We start from the raw sequence: 14,555 nt of genomic DNA on the forward strand, positions 1-14,555 counted from the left end.
CGAATGCAAAGGGAATTGATACATGGTTTCTATCTTTCTGTTTATTTATTAAGAGAACATAAATTTTAGAAGAAAGAGAACAAGAAATTTTAGAATGAGTAAAATTAAATAATTTACATACTTAAACAGAATGAGTGAAGTGATTTTAGAATGTGGATAGATTTTTTTTTTTTTTTTTGAGATGTGGAAACTGGAAGCTGTTCAGGAGCCTCTTTTCCCACCTTTGTGTGTGTTTTTGCTATGTGGCATGGCATGCAGGATCTTAATTACCTGACCAAAGATCAGACCTGCATCCCCTGCAGTGAAAGCATGCAGTCTTAACTACTGGACCACCAGGGAAGTCCCTAGAATGTGGATAGATTTTTAAATTTGTCTTTAAGTCTTTCAGTGGTTTTTTAGTAAATAAGATTTGTTCCATTCACTCTCTCTCCTCTATTACTGTTTCACACTTTGCATGCATGTGTCCTCTCAGACCCCTTGAGACCCCATGGACTGTAGCTTGCCAGGTTCCTCTATCCATGGAATTTTCCAGGCAAGAATACTGCAGCGGGTTGCCATTTCCTCCCCAGGGATCTTCCCAACCCAGGGATTGAACCCACATCTTAAAGTCTCCAGCATTGGCAAGCAGATTCTTTATCACTGAGCCAGACTCTTTGTGATCCCATGGACTATACAGTTAATGGAATTCTCCAGGCCAGAATAATGGAGTTAGTAGCCTTTCCCTTCTTCAGGGGATCTTCCCAACCTAGGGTTCTAACCCAGGTCTCCCGCATTGCAGGGGATTCTTTACCAGCTGAGCCACAAGGGAAGCCCATTTCACATTTTGGCTCTTATTAAATCCCATTCTCTCTCAACTCAGTGCCTTGAGTCTTGTTTCACCAAGTAAACTGATGTAGTCAAAAAGGAACTTCCAAAGACCCCCTCCCAACATCTCAGCTTCCTATGCACCAGTATTTTTTACCTATATATTGCAGCAACACACTTCCCACTTATCATAGATATATTGTATGTGCTCCTATTTAAACATATTTTCTTCTTTTGCACTATATCTCATTCACTCTTGCCTCTTGAGACACTGACCCAGCAATCCTCTTCTTTCTCTGTCCTACTTCAATAATTTTTGGCTCCCTATTGAATTGTTCAAATAAGTTTAATATCTTTCAACTAAAAAAAATTCTCTTGAACCTACTTTCCCTGCTACCTACTGTACATTTCTTTGCTTTACTTTATAGCTGAACTCATTAGAAGTGTTATCTATTTAAAAAAATATTTTCACTCTCTCCAGTTCTTTTTTTTACCCATTTTTTTCTTAACAGTTCTGAACAGGCTTTTGCTTTCAGTGTACCGTAAAGCTGGTCTTGATAAGATCACCAGAGACCTATGTTTTGCCAGGTGCATTGTACAATTACCAGTCTTCATGTTGCTTAAGTTTATAACATTCTAACATTCTACACAGATCCCTCCTTGACCCAGTTTCTTTGACTTTACTTCCAGGATAGCTCACCGCCTTGGTTTTTCTTTCTGTTTGAGCATTCTTAGTCACACTTCTTGGTGCCTTGTCATTTTCTCAACTGCTTAATATTGGGTATCTTGAGGCTCTCAGACCTGAGTCCGCTTCTCTTCTCTGTTTCAGTTTTATGATTTCAAATACCATATATATGCAGAAAACTTCTTGACGTGTATCTTCGGCTAGATTTTTGTTCTGAGTTCACGACAGACTTGCCTGTCCAGCTACTTACATAAAATCTCTGCTTAGGTATCTAAGAGACTTCTTAAGCTTTATAGTATGTAAAACCAAACTCCTTCCTCATTCTATCAAAACCTGCTTTCCCACTGGAGTTAATGACAACTACATTCTTCTAGTTGCTCATGTCAAAATCTTTGGAATCATCTTTGATTTCTTTATCTTACCCCCTAATTTATTTAACCTTACCCCCTCTGACCTATCTGAAAATATTGTTTTGGATCTTGCTTCAAAACACACATAGAATCTGACCACTTTGTAATGCTTCAGTCTTACCACCCTAGGCAGAACCATCACCATTTTTCTCCTGGCTTACTGTATTACATTCCTAACAAGTTTTCCTGTCCTAGTCTTCATCCTTTATTTTTTTTCCCTTGCTTCCCATCCCATCACACAGTTTATTCTTAAACCTTAAGTCAGATCATATTGCTGATTATCTTCTCATAATCATCCAATGGGTTCTCATCTCATAATAAAACTCAGTCTTTACCGTATCCTCAAGGCTTTACATTGTTTTGCCTCTCATTATCTATCTTACTTCATCTTCTACTCTTAATGTATTCCAAGCATGCCAAGCCCTCTTGCTTTTTCTGTGCTATGGCATGCTCTGCTTTGTAGTCTTTGCCCTAGCTTGCCTCTCTACCTGAAATGTCCACTAGATAACTACCCCATCTTCTTTCAGGCTGTTGAAATCTCACCTTCTTAATGACACCTCCATTGACCATTCTATTTTGATACTGCAACCCCCACCACTTTGCATATCCCAGTACTCTAGATCCTCCTTAACCTGTCTGCTTTTTCTTCTTTCAAAAGCCATGTTTACCTCCTTATATATTGAAATATGCTAATTTACTGTTTAGTGTCAGTCTGTCTCTCCTCAGGTAAAAGAAGGTTCCAAAATGGCAGAAACTTTCCCTAATAGTATTGCTGCCACCTAGAATATGCCTGAATAAGAGTTTAATAAGTATTGGTTGAATGAATTCATGTTTTTAAACTTAAAATGTGCTTGCTTACAACTAGAGATATTGCAAAAATTCACTGACGGTTTTGTAATTCATGTAATAAACCAGTTAAAACGAAACTGTTTATAAATTAGTACTATGATTTTTGCTTTCGTATATAAGTTCTGATGTGGTTTGGGAGACAAAGCCCAGGAAGAAGGCAAGATGGAAGCCAATGAGTGTAAAGCACACTGAGAAGTTAGAGAAGGAATTTAAGGAATATTCTGAATCTTCACCATCAGAAGATAAGGTTATTGAGTTGGACACCAACATTCTGGTAATATTTTTAAGTACTGATATGAAGTTTTAATTCCTATCTGTTGTAATTAGATGAACCATGAATTCGTTTTTAAGGAAAGACAAGTTTGCTTACAAAACAATGAATCTTATTATACATACTTTATATAGAATATTTTAAAGGAATAGTTCTCTGTCTGAAGATTCAGACTTCTTTAAGTGCTGATGATCTAAGTTGTTTTGCTTTATTTTTAAAGTTATTTTTCTGTCTCGTACACAGGGTTAAAGTTATTTTTCTTATATTGCTTTATTTTTTGATGAATTTTAGTGAAGTAAAAGTTAAAGAAATAAAGTAAAAAAAATATATAAAAAGTGATAAAAATCAAGTTACCAGGGGTATATGAATATTTTGTGAATATTATATGAATATTTGTGAGTTGTATGTGTATGGGATATAAAGATCTCAATCAAAATCTTATCAAATATTTAGCCTACTATTTAAATTAATATTATCATAAAAGTTTTTTGGTACAGATTTCTAACTTTAGTCAATTAATAAAGAGAAATTCTGTGGGTTTTTTTTTGTTGGGGACGGTGGGCATATTTTTCAGGTTCGCTTCACACCTGGTGCTTCTAACATGAAAATTCTGCAGCCACATGTAATAGCTATAAGAAGAAATTATCTTCCAGCATTAAAAGTAGAATATAGCACATCTGCACATCAGTCATCGTTTAGAATTCAAATTTATAGAATACAGGTAAGTTTGAAAAGATATTCAAATCATATTCTAAAGAAATATGGAAATACAATAAATGTATTCCCACGGTCTGTTTTGTCTGTAGTTTGTTTGACTAGAGTGTTTGATGCCTTCTTCTTCTTAAATTTTGTTATTCTAGTCAGATTCTATAATTAACATATTAATATACTGACCTTTTTGTTTCTTAGATCCAAAACCAAATACATGGTGCTATATTTCCATTTGTGTTTTATCCCATTAAACCACCCAAGTCCGTCACCTTGGATTCAGGTTTGTTTCTATTTTTAGATCGCCATAAAAATGGTTGTATTAGCTATTTGATTTATTTTACTATAAAAGTATGAAGTGAAACCATTCTCAAGTTTAGTTTCTATAGGATCATTGGAAAATTCAATGGCTTGAAAAAAGACCAGGAAGTACTCAACTAACTTCAATAAAACTGAGTGAATACTGAAGAAAAGATTGATTAGAAATGTATATATAATTTTTAGAGACATAATTTCTTTAAAAGATTACAAGTTTGTAAATTCCTAATTTAAAAGCCACTAGAAACTTTGAATAAAGGAATAAGACCATGAAGTCTATTTTCACAAAGTTGTCCTGATGATTCTAATGTATACTTCTGGTTTAAAATCACTGATTTAAAGGTTCAGTTAACCTAAAAGTGAATACAGATAATTAAAAAAAAACAATCCTGCAGTCTGAAATTAAGACTGTGGTAGATCTTACAAATATCAGTAATTTTAATTCATGCTCATGATTTAATACATAATTTAAGTGTCCATTGTGATGTGTATTAAATTACAAGAAAATGCTTATCTTTTGTTTAAAGCATCATTAGATTAATCATATTTGTTAACCTTTACAGCACCAAAACCCTTTACTGATGTCAGTATTGTCATGAGATCTGCAGGACATTCACAGATATCACGTATTAAGTAAGTGTCTTAATATGTTTATTTTGTGTGCATTTAAAGCACAGTGTTTTGTTTAAATATGTGAGCTAATTGTACTCTTAAATAAATTTTAGATGAGTCAAAGATTTAAGTGTAAAATGTTAAATTAGAAAGGTCATAGAAAAAATCAATTATTTTGTAATCTTGAGAAGTCAGAAGGCTTCAAATGAATTATACATAGATATTAATAATAGTCATTTCTGAATTATGTGTATTGTATTACTTTCTTTTTATTTGTTTTCTCTGTTGTCTAGCATTACTGCATACTGTTTTATAAACAAGAAAGAAAATAGTATATTCAAATTCAGTCACCACCCATTTCAAAAAACAGAACATTGACAGAAGCATCCATCTACGTATCACTCCCATATTTCTTGTTTCCTCCACCCTATCACCAAGATAAATAATGTTTTTATTCCGTTTTAAAAATACTGGTTTATTATTTATGTGTAGCTAAACATTATGCTTCTTACTTTGCCAAAAGTTGTGCTAATTAAATTTTTTTCGAACTGTAAATATATGCCTTGGGCTTGCCTTTTTTATTCAAATTTTTACTAAAATTAATTTATTTTGTTGTATATAGCTAGAGTTTATTTATTATCACTTGTACGTCATATTTCCTTGTGTTACTTTGTGCCAGTTTACTTATCAATTTTCTCTTTGTAGACATTTTCACATTTTGAGTTTGTTTCTATTCTGAACAGTGTTGCCATTATGTTTTTAATTCATTCACCTAGAAAGTCCTAAGTGTCAATGTTTTAATATGTGTCTTATGTTTTTTCTTTTATAATTTTGTTAATTCAGTTAATCGATAATTTTTAAATGTTTTACCTTGTTTTACCTTAAAATGTTTTACCTTGCTATTTATAGGTATTTCAAAGTGTTGATCCAAGAAATGGATCTCAGGTTAGATCTTGGATTTGTCTATGCTGTATCAGAACTTATGACACCAGCTGAAGTCACTGAAAAAACAGAGGTGAGACTTAAAATAGTAGCATTGATTTAGGGAAAGAGGGGGACTTTAGAAAACAGTGATTACATTATACATTCTTAAATGTATTAACATGTTTTTAAAAATTAAAAAAAATTTATTCTGCTACCATGGTTCTACGTTGGTGGAAATCACATACTCAAATGATAGAAGTTGGAAGCAAGACAGCTAACCTTCTGAAGATAAGGTAACAAATAAGAGGAAAAGTTTTAAACCAGTAAAAGAGGAAGAGGATAATCAGTCATGTTTACATCACTTATTTCTTCCTATTTTATTTTCCTGTGTTACTTTTGTGTTGATTGATAATTTAGAAGTTTGGATATGACCAGGATATTTGATGAGAAAAGGGATAAGGAAAATAAATATAATATGTTCTTTGTAACTGATAGAAAGATGATAAAATTACAATTGTTAGGTGGATAAGAGATGTTTTATTTTTCAGCTGTTCTTTTAGAAAGAATTTTGAAGATAAAACAAACTACAGTTTACCTTTGAACAATGTGGGGGTGATGGGCACCAACCCTGTTCTCAGTTGAAAATCTGTGTATAATGTATATTTGGCCCTGTGCATACATAGTTCCTCCGTATCCAAGGGTCTGCATCCAAGGAGTCACACAACTGAGGATTGTATAGTACTGTAGTATTTAGCATGGGGTGGGGGGAAGGGAACATGTTTAAGTAGATCCTTGTACTTCAAATCTCTGTTGTTCAAGGGTCAGTTGTACACAGATAAAGACAAGGAAATTATACCTTTTTTCCTTTTAATAACAGTTCATCGAGCTATAGTTCACATACTATACATTTTACCCAATTAAATTGTATAGTTTAGTAGTTTTTAGTATATTCAGAATTATGCAACCATCACCACTGATTCTGCAACATTTTCTTCACCCCCGAAAGAAAACTGCCTTAGCCTTATGCAAACACTAATGTACTTTCTATGGATTTTCTTATTATAGATATTTAGTATAAATGGAATCATACACTATGTAGTGTTTTTTGATGTATTTCCTTTGATTTAGCATAATGCTTTCAAGGTTCATCCATGTTGTAGCATGTATCAGATTCCTTTTTATGGCCAAGTAATATTCGGCTGTATAGATACACCACATTTTGTTTATCCATTCATCAGTTAGTAGACATTAGGGTTGTTTGTACAATTTGGCTATTACGAATAATGCTGCTGTGAGTATTTTTGTACAAGTTTTTTGTGTACATATGTTTTCAGTTCTCTTGGGTATTTACCTAGGAGTGAAATTGCTAGGAAGTTGGTAGCTCTGTTTAATAATTTCAAGACTTCTAGACAATTGTCCATAGTTACTGCATCATTTTATACTCTTCAGCAGAATATATGAAGATTCTGATTTCAACAGATCTCACTAATACTTGTTATTGTCTGTCCTTTTAATTCAAGCTATCCTAGTAGGTGTGAAGTAGTATATATCACTGTGGTTTTGATTTGCATTTATCTAATGAGTAATTATGTTGGATACTTTTGATTTGATAATTTGTTAATTGACTACTTGCATATCTGCTATGGAGAAATGTCTGTTCAAATTTTTTGCCTGTTATTTAATGGGTTTGTTTTTTAATTGAATTGTAAAAGTTCTTTATGTATTATGAATGCAAGCCCCATCCATGTCTGATATATGATTTGCAAATATTTTCTCTAATTCTTTATGTTGTGTTTTACTTTTTATTTGTCTTTTGAAGCACAGAAGCTTTTGATGTTACTCAAGTCCAAAATATTTTTTATTTTGTTGCTCATGTATTTGGTGTCATTTCTAAGACTCCTTTGCCAAATCCAAAGTTAAAAGATTTAGCCCTGTGTTCTAAGCATTTTAAACTTTAAGTCCTTAAAATTAGGTGTTTCATTCATATTGAGTTAATTTTTGTATATGGTATAATTAAGAGTCTAACGTCAGTAAATTATGAAATTGAGAAGTATGAATATTGGTATTCAGTTCTTTTTCAAGATTGTTTTGGCTATTTTGGATCCCTTTGCAGTTCCATATGAATTTTAGAATCAGCTTGCCTTCTTCAGAGAAGTCATGTAGGGTTCTGATAGTAATTACATTGGATGTACAGATCAACTTGGAAGAGGTACCATCTTAACAGTATTAAGTCTTCCAACCCTTGAACATGGGATGTTTTCCATTTATGTAGATCTTCATTTTCTTTCAAGAGAGTTTTTATCATTTGAGTATACGTTTTATACTTCTTTTTGCTAAATTTGAGTATTTTATTCTTTTTATAGTATTGTGAACAAAATTGTTATCATAATCTCATTTTTGTTTTTTCCATTGTAAGTGTATTGGCTTAATACTTACACAGATACATTCCTTAAGTTTTTAATATTTTATGTCCCTTTATAGGTTGAGCTTTTTCATAAAGACATAGAAGCTTTCCAAGAAGAATATAAAATAGTCTCATTAGTAGATTCATCACAAGTCAGTCTCTATGAATACTTTCATATATCTCCTATCAAGGTAGGGGGAAAATAAAAGTCATTTTTATTATCCTTGGTAATCTAGTTAATAGCAAATTGATTTGATCAATTTAGGGGAATATAGCATTTCAATTCTGTTCTTTGATAGTATATAAATTCTGCAACTTCACCATTCAAATATAAGTTATAAAGGAATGATACTTTTAATTTTTATTTATTTTTATACTCTTTTATATGTGGAAGCCACCTATAGTATTTGTTTATATGTTTACATTTGACCTAACATTATGTTCATTTACTATCTATTAAAGTGTTGACTGATAATTTTCAAACTTTTATATATGATATTAAAGTTTCAAATAATTTTATAAAATAACCTTGATTTAAAAACTGAAGATTGAACGGAACTAAAAGTAAGTTCTTAACATAAAATTTCTATGAGTTGCATAATAACTGAAGAAAATTGCTGTATAACTGTGTACACCATGCTGATCTTCTCTGTAGCTGAAAGACTAAAGAATCTGCCTGCAATGCAGGAAACTGAGGTTTGATCCCTGGGCCAGAAGATCCTCTGGAGAAGGGAATGGTAATCCACTCCAGTATTCTTGCCCGGAGAAATCCCATGGAAAGAGGAGCCTGGTGGGCTACAGTCCATGGGATCACACTGTCAAACACAACTGAGTGACTTACACTGCATATACCATATATATGTATACACACACACACACACACACACACATATATATATGCATATAATATAAAAATGTTTTTAACTGGCTTCACCATGCTTCCCTGGTGGCTCAGATGGTAAAGCGTCTGCCTGCAATGCGGGAGACCCAGGTTCGATCCATGGTTTGGGAAGATCCCCTGGAGAAGGAAATGGCAACCCACTCCAGTACTCTTGCCTGGAAAATTCCATGGACAGAAGAGCCTGGTAGGCTACAGCCCATGGAGTCGCAAAGAGTTGGACACGACTGAGCTACTTCACTTTCTTTCACCATGATAACTTAATTGTAATAGTTGAAACATTCAACTTGAAGAAATTTTGGAGATATTTGAGTTATTTTCCACAACTTCAACTTCTAGATTGTTACTGTTACTAAAAATTTATAAAGATTAATATTTTCCTAGGTTTACCAAAAGAATTGGATTGAGCTAAATAACATACATTACATTGTTGGATTTAAAATTTTTAAAGGTGCTGTTTAGATTTTAAATTCCTTTAACATTCCACTTATTAATTATATCAAAATTAATATCTAGGTTATTTGAAATCTTATGTATGGTATAGTAAATTTAGAATGAGATTGAATTTTAAGAGTTATTATGAAGAAAGTACTTTAAATATTTATCTCTTTATCTCTTTAGTTGCATTTAAGTGTTTCACTGAGTTCAGGCGGTGAAGAACCGAAAGATTCAGAACAGCATGAAGGACTGATGGCAATTCGTTCTTTACAACTTTTGCTGAAGAGTATTGGTGCCACTCTCACAGATGTACAAGATGTAGTTTTTAAGTATGTTTATAATTCAAATCTATAAATTGACAAAAAGTCCATTTTTATATTTACTTTAAAATTTTGTAAGTAAAAAAGTATGTAAATTCCAGATCAAAGGCTAAATATAATTTAACATATTGCCTTAACTATTAAATAGCAGAGTAATTATTAAAAAACTTCCTTAATACAGAGGGACAGAGACTTCCCTGGTGGTCCAGTGGTTAAAACTCCAAGCTCCTACTGTAGGGGGAGAGGGTTTGAATCCTGGTCCAGAGATTCCATACACCACATGGCATGGTTAAAAAAAGAAAAAAAGAAAGAGGCTGTGCAAGTTTATGTGTTATATAATGCCTTTTTTACTTAGGCAAGGATCCCCAAGAAGATGTATATACTCAAAGATGTGATGTGTAGTGCTTGATGGTGTGGGGAGGGAGGAGGAAGGAGGGTTCAGGATGGGGAGCACATGTATACCTGTGGTGGATTCGTTTTGATGTTTGGCAAAACTAATACAGTGTTTGAGGTTTAAAAATAAAATAAAATTTAAAAAAAAAAAGATGCTACTTTAAGGCCTATGGTATCAAGATTCTTTAAAGCGTATGTAACTAGGAGAAAATGAATACTATGATAGCAGAAATGAAGGAATCTGTTTAAATGGTACAGTCAAGAATTTATACTTTAATGTGAGTCATAATGTAAGCTATTGGAGTATCTGACCAGAGACTCAGAGTCTGAGTGGAGTCTATAGATGAGAATGACCTTTGCAGATAGCACCTAGAACTGTTATTAAGAATAGTAGTATCAAGAAAACACTAAGGAAGAAAAAAAAGAATAGTAGTAAGAATCAGTGAGTCCAAAGAGGTAACTGTAAATCTAGATAAAAGGAAATAGTCAAATTAAAAAACATAGATTTGCAGACATGAACAATTGGATGAGATTTCTAATCTTGCTGCTGTCCTATCCTTAGCATGAAAGAAAGGAAGTGTCAGTCACTCAGTTATGTCCGACTCTTTGTGACCCCATGGACTATAGCCTTAGCATAAAACTCCCCAGCTAGTGGATCCGGGTATATGCTGTGAACAGGTTATAAATAAAATGATGGTGAGGGCTCCCATGTGGCTCAGTGATAAAGAATCCCTCTGCCTAGGGAGGAGATGTGGGTTTGAGCTCTGGGTTGGGAAGATCCTCTGGAGGAGGAAATGGCAACCTGCTAGTATTCTTGCTAGAAAAATCCCACAGATAGAGGAGTCTGGTGGGCCATAGTCCATGGAGTTGCAAAGAGTTGGACGTGACAGAGGACACACAAACAAACTTAGGGTGATTCTTCAACTGTCAACTAATCAGGGAAAACCTGCAGCAATTGAATCCTGGCCATTCTTGAGCAATTTCTATTTATCTCAGTGAATCAAGCATTTTCTGTGTAGGCCATAGTAGGACAGAATTGAGAAATGCAGTTCGTGTTCATGAGTGAGACCCATATGCATTTTTATGTTTTTTGTTGTGTTTTCTTTTTAGGCTAGCATTTTTTGAACTCAATTATCAGTTCCATACAACAGCTGAACTACAGTCTGAAGTAATAAGACACTATTCAAAGCAGGTTTGTCTGAGATTATTTTACAGAGGGACAGACTGATATAAAATAGTGAAACCACATATGTAATATATAATTTAGATTTGCAAGTAAATGAATAGCCATTTTCAAAATTTTAGAACTTGGTTTTTCTCCTCAGGGTTGTGGAAAGAAATTAAGCCCTACTACATTTCAGATTTTACCTTTACTTTTAGTCTTTGACAGAAATCTTCCTGGATCAGTGTGAACTAGATATAAATCTTTAAATAATAATTAACTGAGTAACTCAGTTCACTTACTTAAAAAAAAATAGGTCAAGGGGAACTATTTATCAGTTTATTTATTTATTATTTATAAAGTGACTATAAGTAACTGAACACAGGATATTTTTAATGTAATTAAGTTGTTTAGTCAAGCTAGATATTTATTGGATTTTTCTCCATCTCTAAGGAGTCCTATATTTTATGGTATAACTTACAGAGCATTAGGATAACTGTTGTATGGTGGACAGATCACTGAGCATGACTTAAGAAATCTGGGTTTACATTATGGAGAACAGTGTGGAGATTCCTTAAAAAACTGGAAATAGAACTGCCATATGTCTCAGCAATCCCACTGCTGGGCATACACACCAAGAGAACCAGAACTGAGCCCCAGTGTTCATTGCAGCACTGTTTACAATAGGTAGGATATGGAAGCAACTTAGATGTCCATTGACAGATGAATGGATAAGAAAGTTGTGGTACATATACACAATGGAATATTACTCAGCTATAAAAAGGAATGCATTTGAGTCAGTTCTAATGAGGTAGATGAAACTGGCACCTATTATACAGAGTGAAGTAAGTCAGAAAGAAAAACACCAATACAGTATATTAATGCATATATATGGAATTTAGAAAGATGGTAAGCATGACCCTTATGCAAGACAGCAAAAGAGACACAGATGTAAAGAACAGACTTTTGGACTCTGGGAGAAGGAAAGGGTGGGATGATTTGAGAGAATAACATTGAAACATGTGTATTGCCATATGTGAAATAGATGACCAGTCCAAGTTTGATGCATGAAACAGGGCATTCAAAGCCAGTGCACTGGGACAACCCAGGGGGATGGAATGAGGAGGGAGGGGGGTTTGGGACAGGGGGACAGATGTACACCTGTGGCTGATTCATGTCAATGTGTGGCAAAAACCACTACAATACTGTAAAGTAATTAGCCTCCAATTAAAATAAATAAATTTTTTTTAAAAAAGAAAGAAATCTGGGTTTGGATCTGAGTTTTACTGTCTGTATGACTCAGCATCATTGACCTGTGTGCTTCTGTAGTCTATAAAATGGTGGCAGTAATAACAACTGTCGCACATAGTTGTAAAAGTATTTTGAATATTCCAAAACTCTATGTAAATAGGTCATATTATTTCTCATATTCTAATACCAAATTGCTTTTTTAAACTAAGACTAGTGATGAATAAGGTGATATGGGATAGTTTGAAATTGCTGGTGAGAATGTTAGCCTGAAAAAAAACTAGATATGTGTACTAAATGTAAGGAAAAAAATATTAACTCTGATTATCTGATTTGACTAATGTTTATATTTCATTTTTAGGCCATTAAACAGATGTATGTACTCATTCTTGGACTTGATGTTTTGGGAAATCCCTTTGGCTTGATAAGAGAATTTTCTGAAGGTGTAGAAGCATTTTTTTATGAACCTTACCAGGTAACATAGTTAATCTTGTACAATACATCACACTAATCCTTTTGAATAAATAATTCATTCCATTAGCAGATAGAAGTTGCTATATATAAATCAGATGATCAACAAGTTCCTACTGCATATATCACAGGGAAGTATATTCAATATCCTGTAAAAACCATAATGGGAAGAGTATGAAGAAGTATACACACACACACAAGTATGTATAACTGAATCACTTTAGTGTGTACTGGTGACCAACACAACACTGTAGATGAACTATACTTCAATTAAAAATAGTGAGAATAATGCACCCCAATCGTTAACTTGAGTTGTAGGTGTAAATAGATTTTTGAAAACAACAAAAGGACATTATTTTGAAGCAATGGTAAGAGGTTTTGCAAAATCTTGGAGGAAATGTTTACCTTTTCCTTCAAAACTTAAGACTTTACTAAGAAATACCAAATTTTAAGTGATCTGTTGAAATATTAAAAGTGGATAAAGTTTACACTATAGTAGAATCAAGATTCCCATGGACATGCAGTCTTGCTTTGCACAGTGGTGTGGGACAGTAAAAATAACCATGTAAGCTGACCGTGTGTGAAGCAATCTTTATATTCAGTGGCAGAAATTATGATTGGTCTATGTCCCTAAAAAATTCCTGTCAAAACATTCAAAACTCTCCCACTTTGACTTTTAAACATAGAGGATAATGAAAAATAAAATACATTTGATATTAATTTTGTACACTGTAATCTAAAACATTAGAAATACTAAGAATTAAAGTGTTTTTATTTCTTTTTCTGAAAATTTTTCAAGAGTAGTTTGTGGTTACCTTCTCATATATAGCTTATAATCCATGTAAGCGTCTTTTGTACACTTTGGTGAATAGTCATATTCCTTTCTAAGTTTGGATCAACTTCCAGCACTTTATCCTTTGTACTTCAGAAGTCATGAAATATCTGAGAATTCTTTTAATGTGAATTTTTCTTCTGATGTCACTTTCCCTAGGACATCTTTATTCTTTTTGTCATTACTGCCTTCCTTGTATATTTTTTTTAAAATTTACCTTTAAAAGTAACAGTAACTTTTTTTACTGTTGTTATATTTTGACCCTTTAGGGAGCCATCCAGGGTCCTGAAGAGTTTGTGGAAGGAATGGCACTAGGACTGAAAGCACTAGTTGGTGGAGCTGTTGGTAAGAGACAGAATGCCCACCAAGGATCATTATGCTAGAAAGGAAGGGTATGTTTGGTTTTTACTAAAGGTGTTATACTTTTGCCAGGTGGACTAGCTGGTGCTGCCTCCAAAATCACCAGTGCTATGGCTAAAGGGGTGGCAGCTATGACTATGGATGAAGACTACCAACAGAAGAGAAGAGAAGCCATGAATAAGCAACCAGCTGGTCTTAGGGAAGGCATCACTCGAGGAGGAAAAGGCCTAGTTTCTGTAAGAAATTTCCCATAGTTGTGAACATTTGAGGAATATCTTTTAAAGCCACATTCTATGAGAAAGGAAATAGAAAACTTGCATTCACTCAAATATCATTTGGATGTTAGAGGAGCAGTGGGTTGTCATATATAAAAAAATAGTCAGTAGCCTTCAAAATACTCTGTTTAAATACAATATGTAGGAAAGACATTAATTCTTGTGGCATCTAG

The 14,555-nt window shown here is 33.5% G+C and overlaps 1 protein-coding gene across 5 annotated transcripts in view; it reads left to right on the forward strand.

The window, feature by feature from the left end:
* VPS13A (vacuolar protein sorting 13 homolog A) overlaps window positions 1–14,555 on the forward strand; it is a 266,066-nt gene that overhangs the window by 214,205 nt on the left and 37,306 nt on the right. For 4 of the 5 annotated variants that reach the window (XM_055578364.1, XM_055578365.1, XM_055578366.1 and 1 more), the window contains 11 exons: window positions 2,869–3,022; window positions 3,594–3,740; window positions 3,929–4,010; window positions 4,609–4,678; window positions 5,567–5,672; window positions 8,063–8,176; window positions 9,505–9,650; window positions 11,145–11,226; window positions 12,806–12,919; window positions 14,017–14,092; window positions 14,180–14,343. In XM_055578364.1, coding sequence (XP_055434339.1) covers window positions 2,869–3,022; window positions 3,594–3,740; window positions 3,929–4,010; window positions 4,609–4,678; window positions 5,567–5,672; window positions 8,063–8,176; window positions 9,505–9,650; window positions 11,145–11,226; window positions 12,806–12,919; window positions 14,017–14,092; window positions 14,180–14,343 — 1,255 coding nt within the window. Of the gene's footprint in view, window positions 1–2,868; window positions 3,023–3,593; window positions 3,741–3,928; window positions 4,011–4,608; window positions 4,679–5,566; window positions 5,673–8,062; window positions 8,177–9,504; window positions 9,651–11,144; window positions 11,227–12,805; window positions 12,920–14,016; window positions 14,093–14,179; window positions 14,344–14,555 lie in introns of those variants that run through there. The other variant, XR_008713637.1, reaches the window with a different exon arrangement.

The sequence above is a fragment of the Bubalus kerabau genome, chromosome 4 (genome assembly GCF_029407905.1).
Source record: "Bubalus kerabau isolate K-KA32 ecotype Philippines breed swamp buffalo chromosome 4, PCC_UOA_SB_1v2, whole genome shotgun sequence".
Classification (NCBI taxonomy): Eukaryota; Metazoa; Chordata; class Mammalia; order Artiodactyla; family Bovidae; genus Bubalus; species Bubalus kerabau.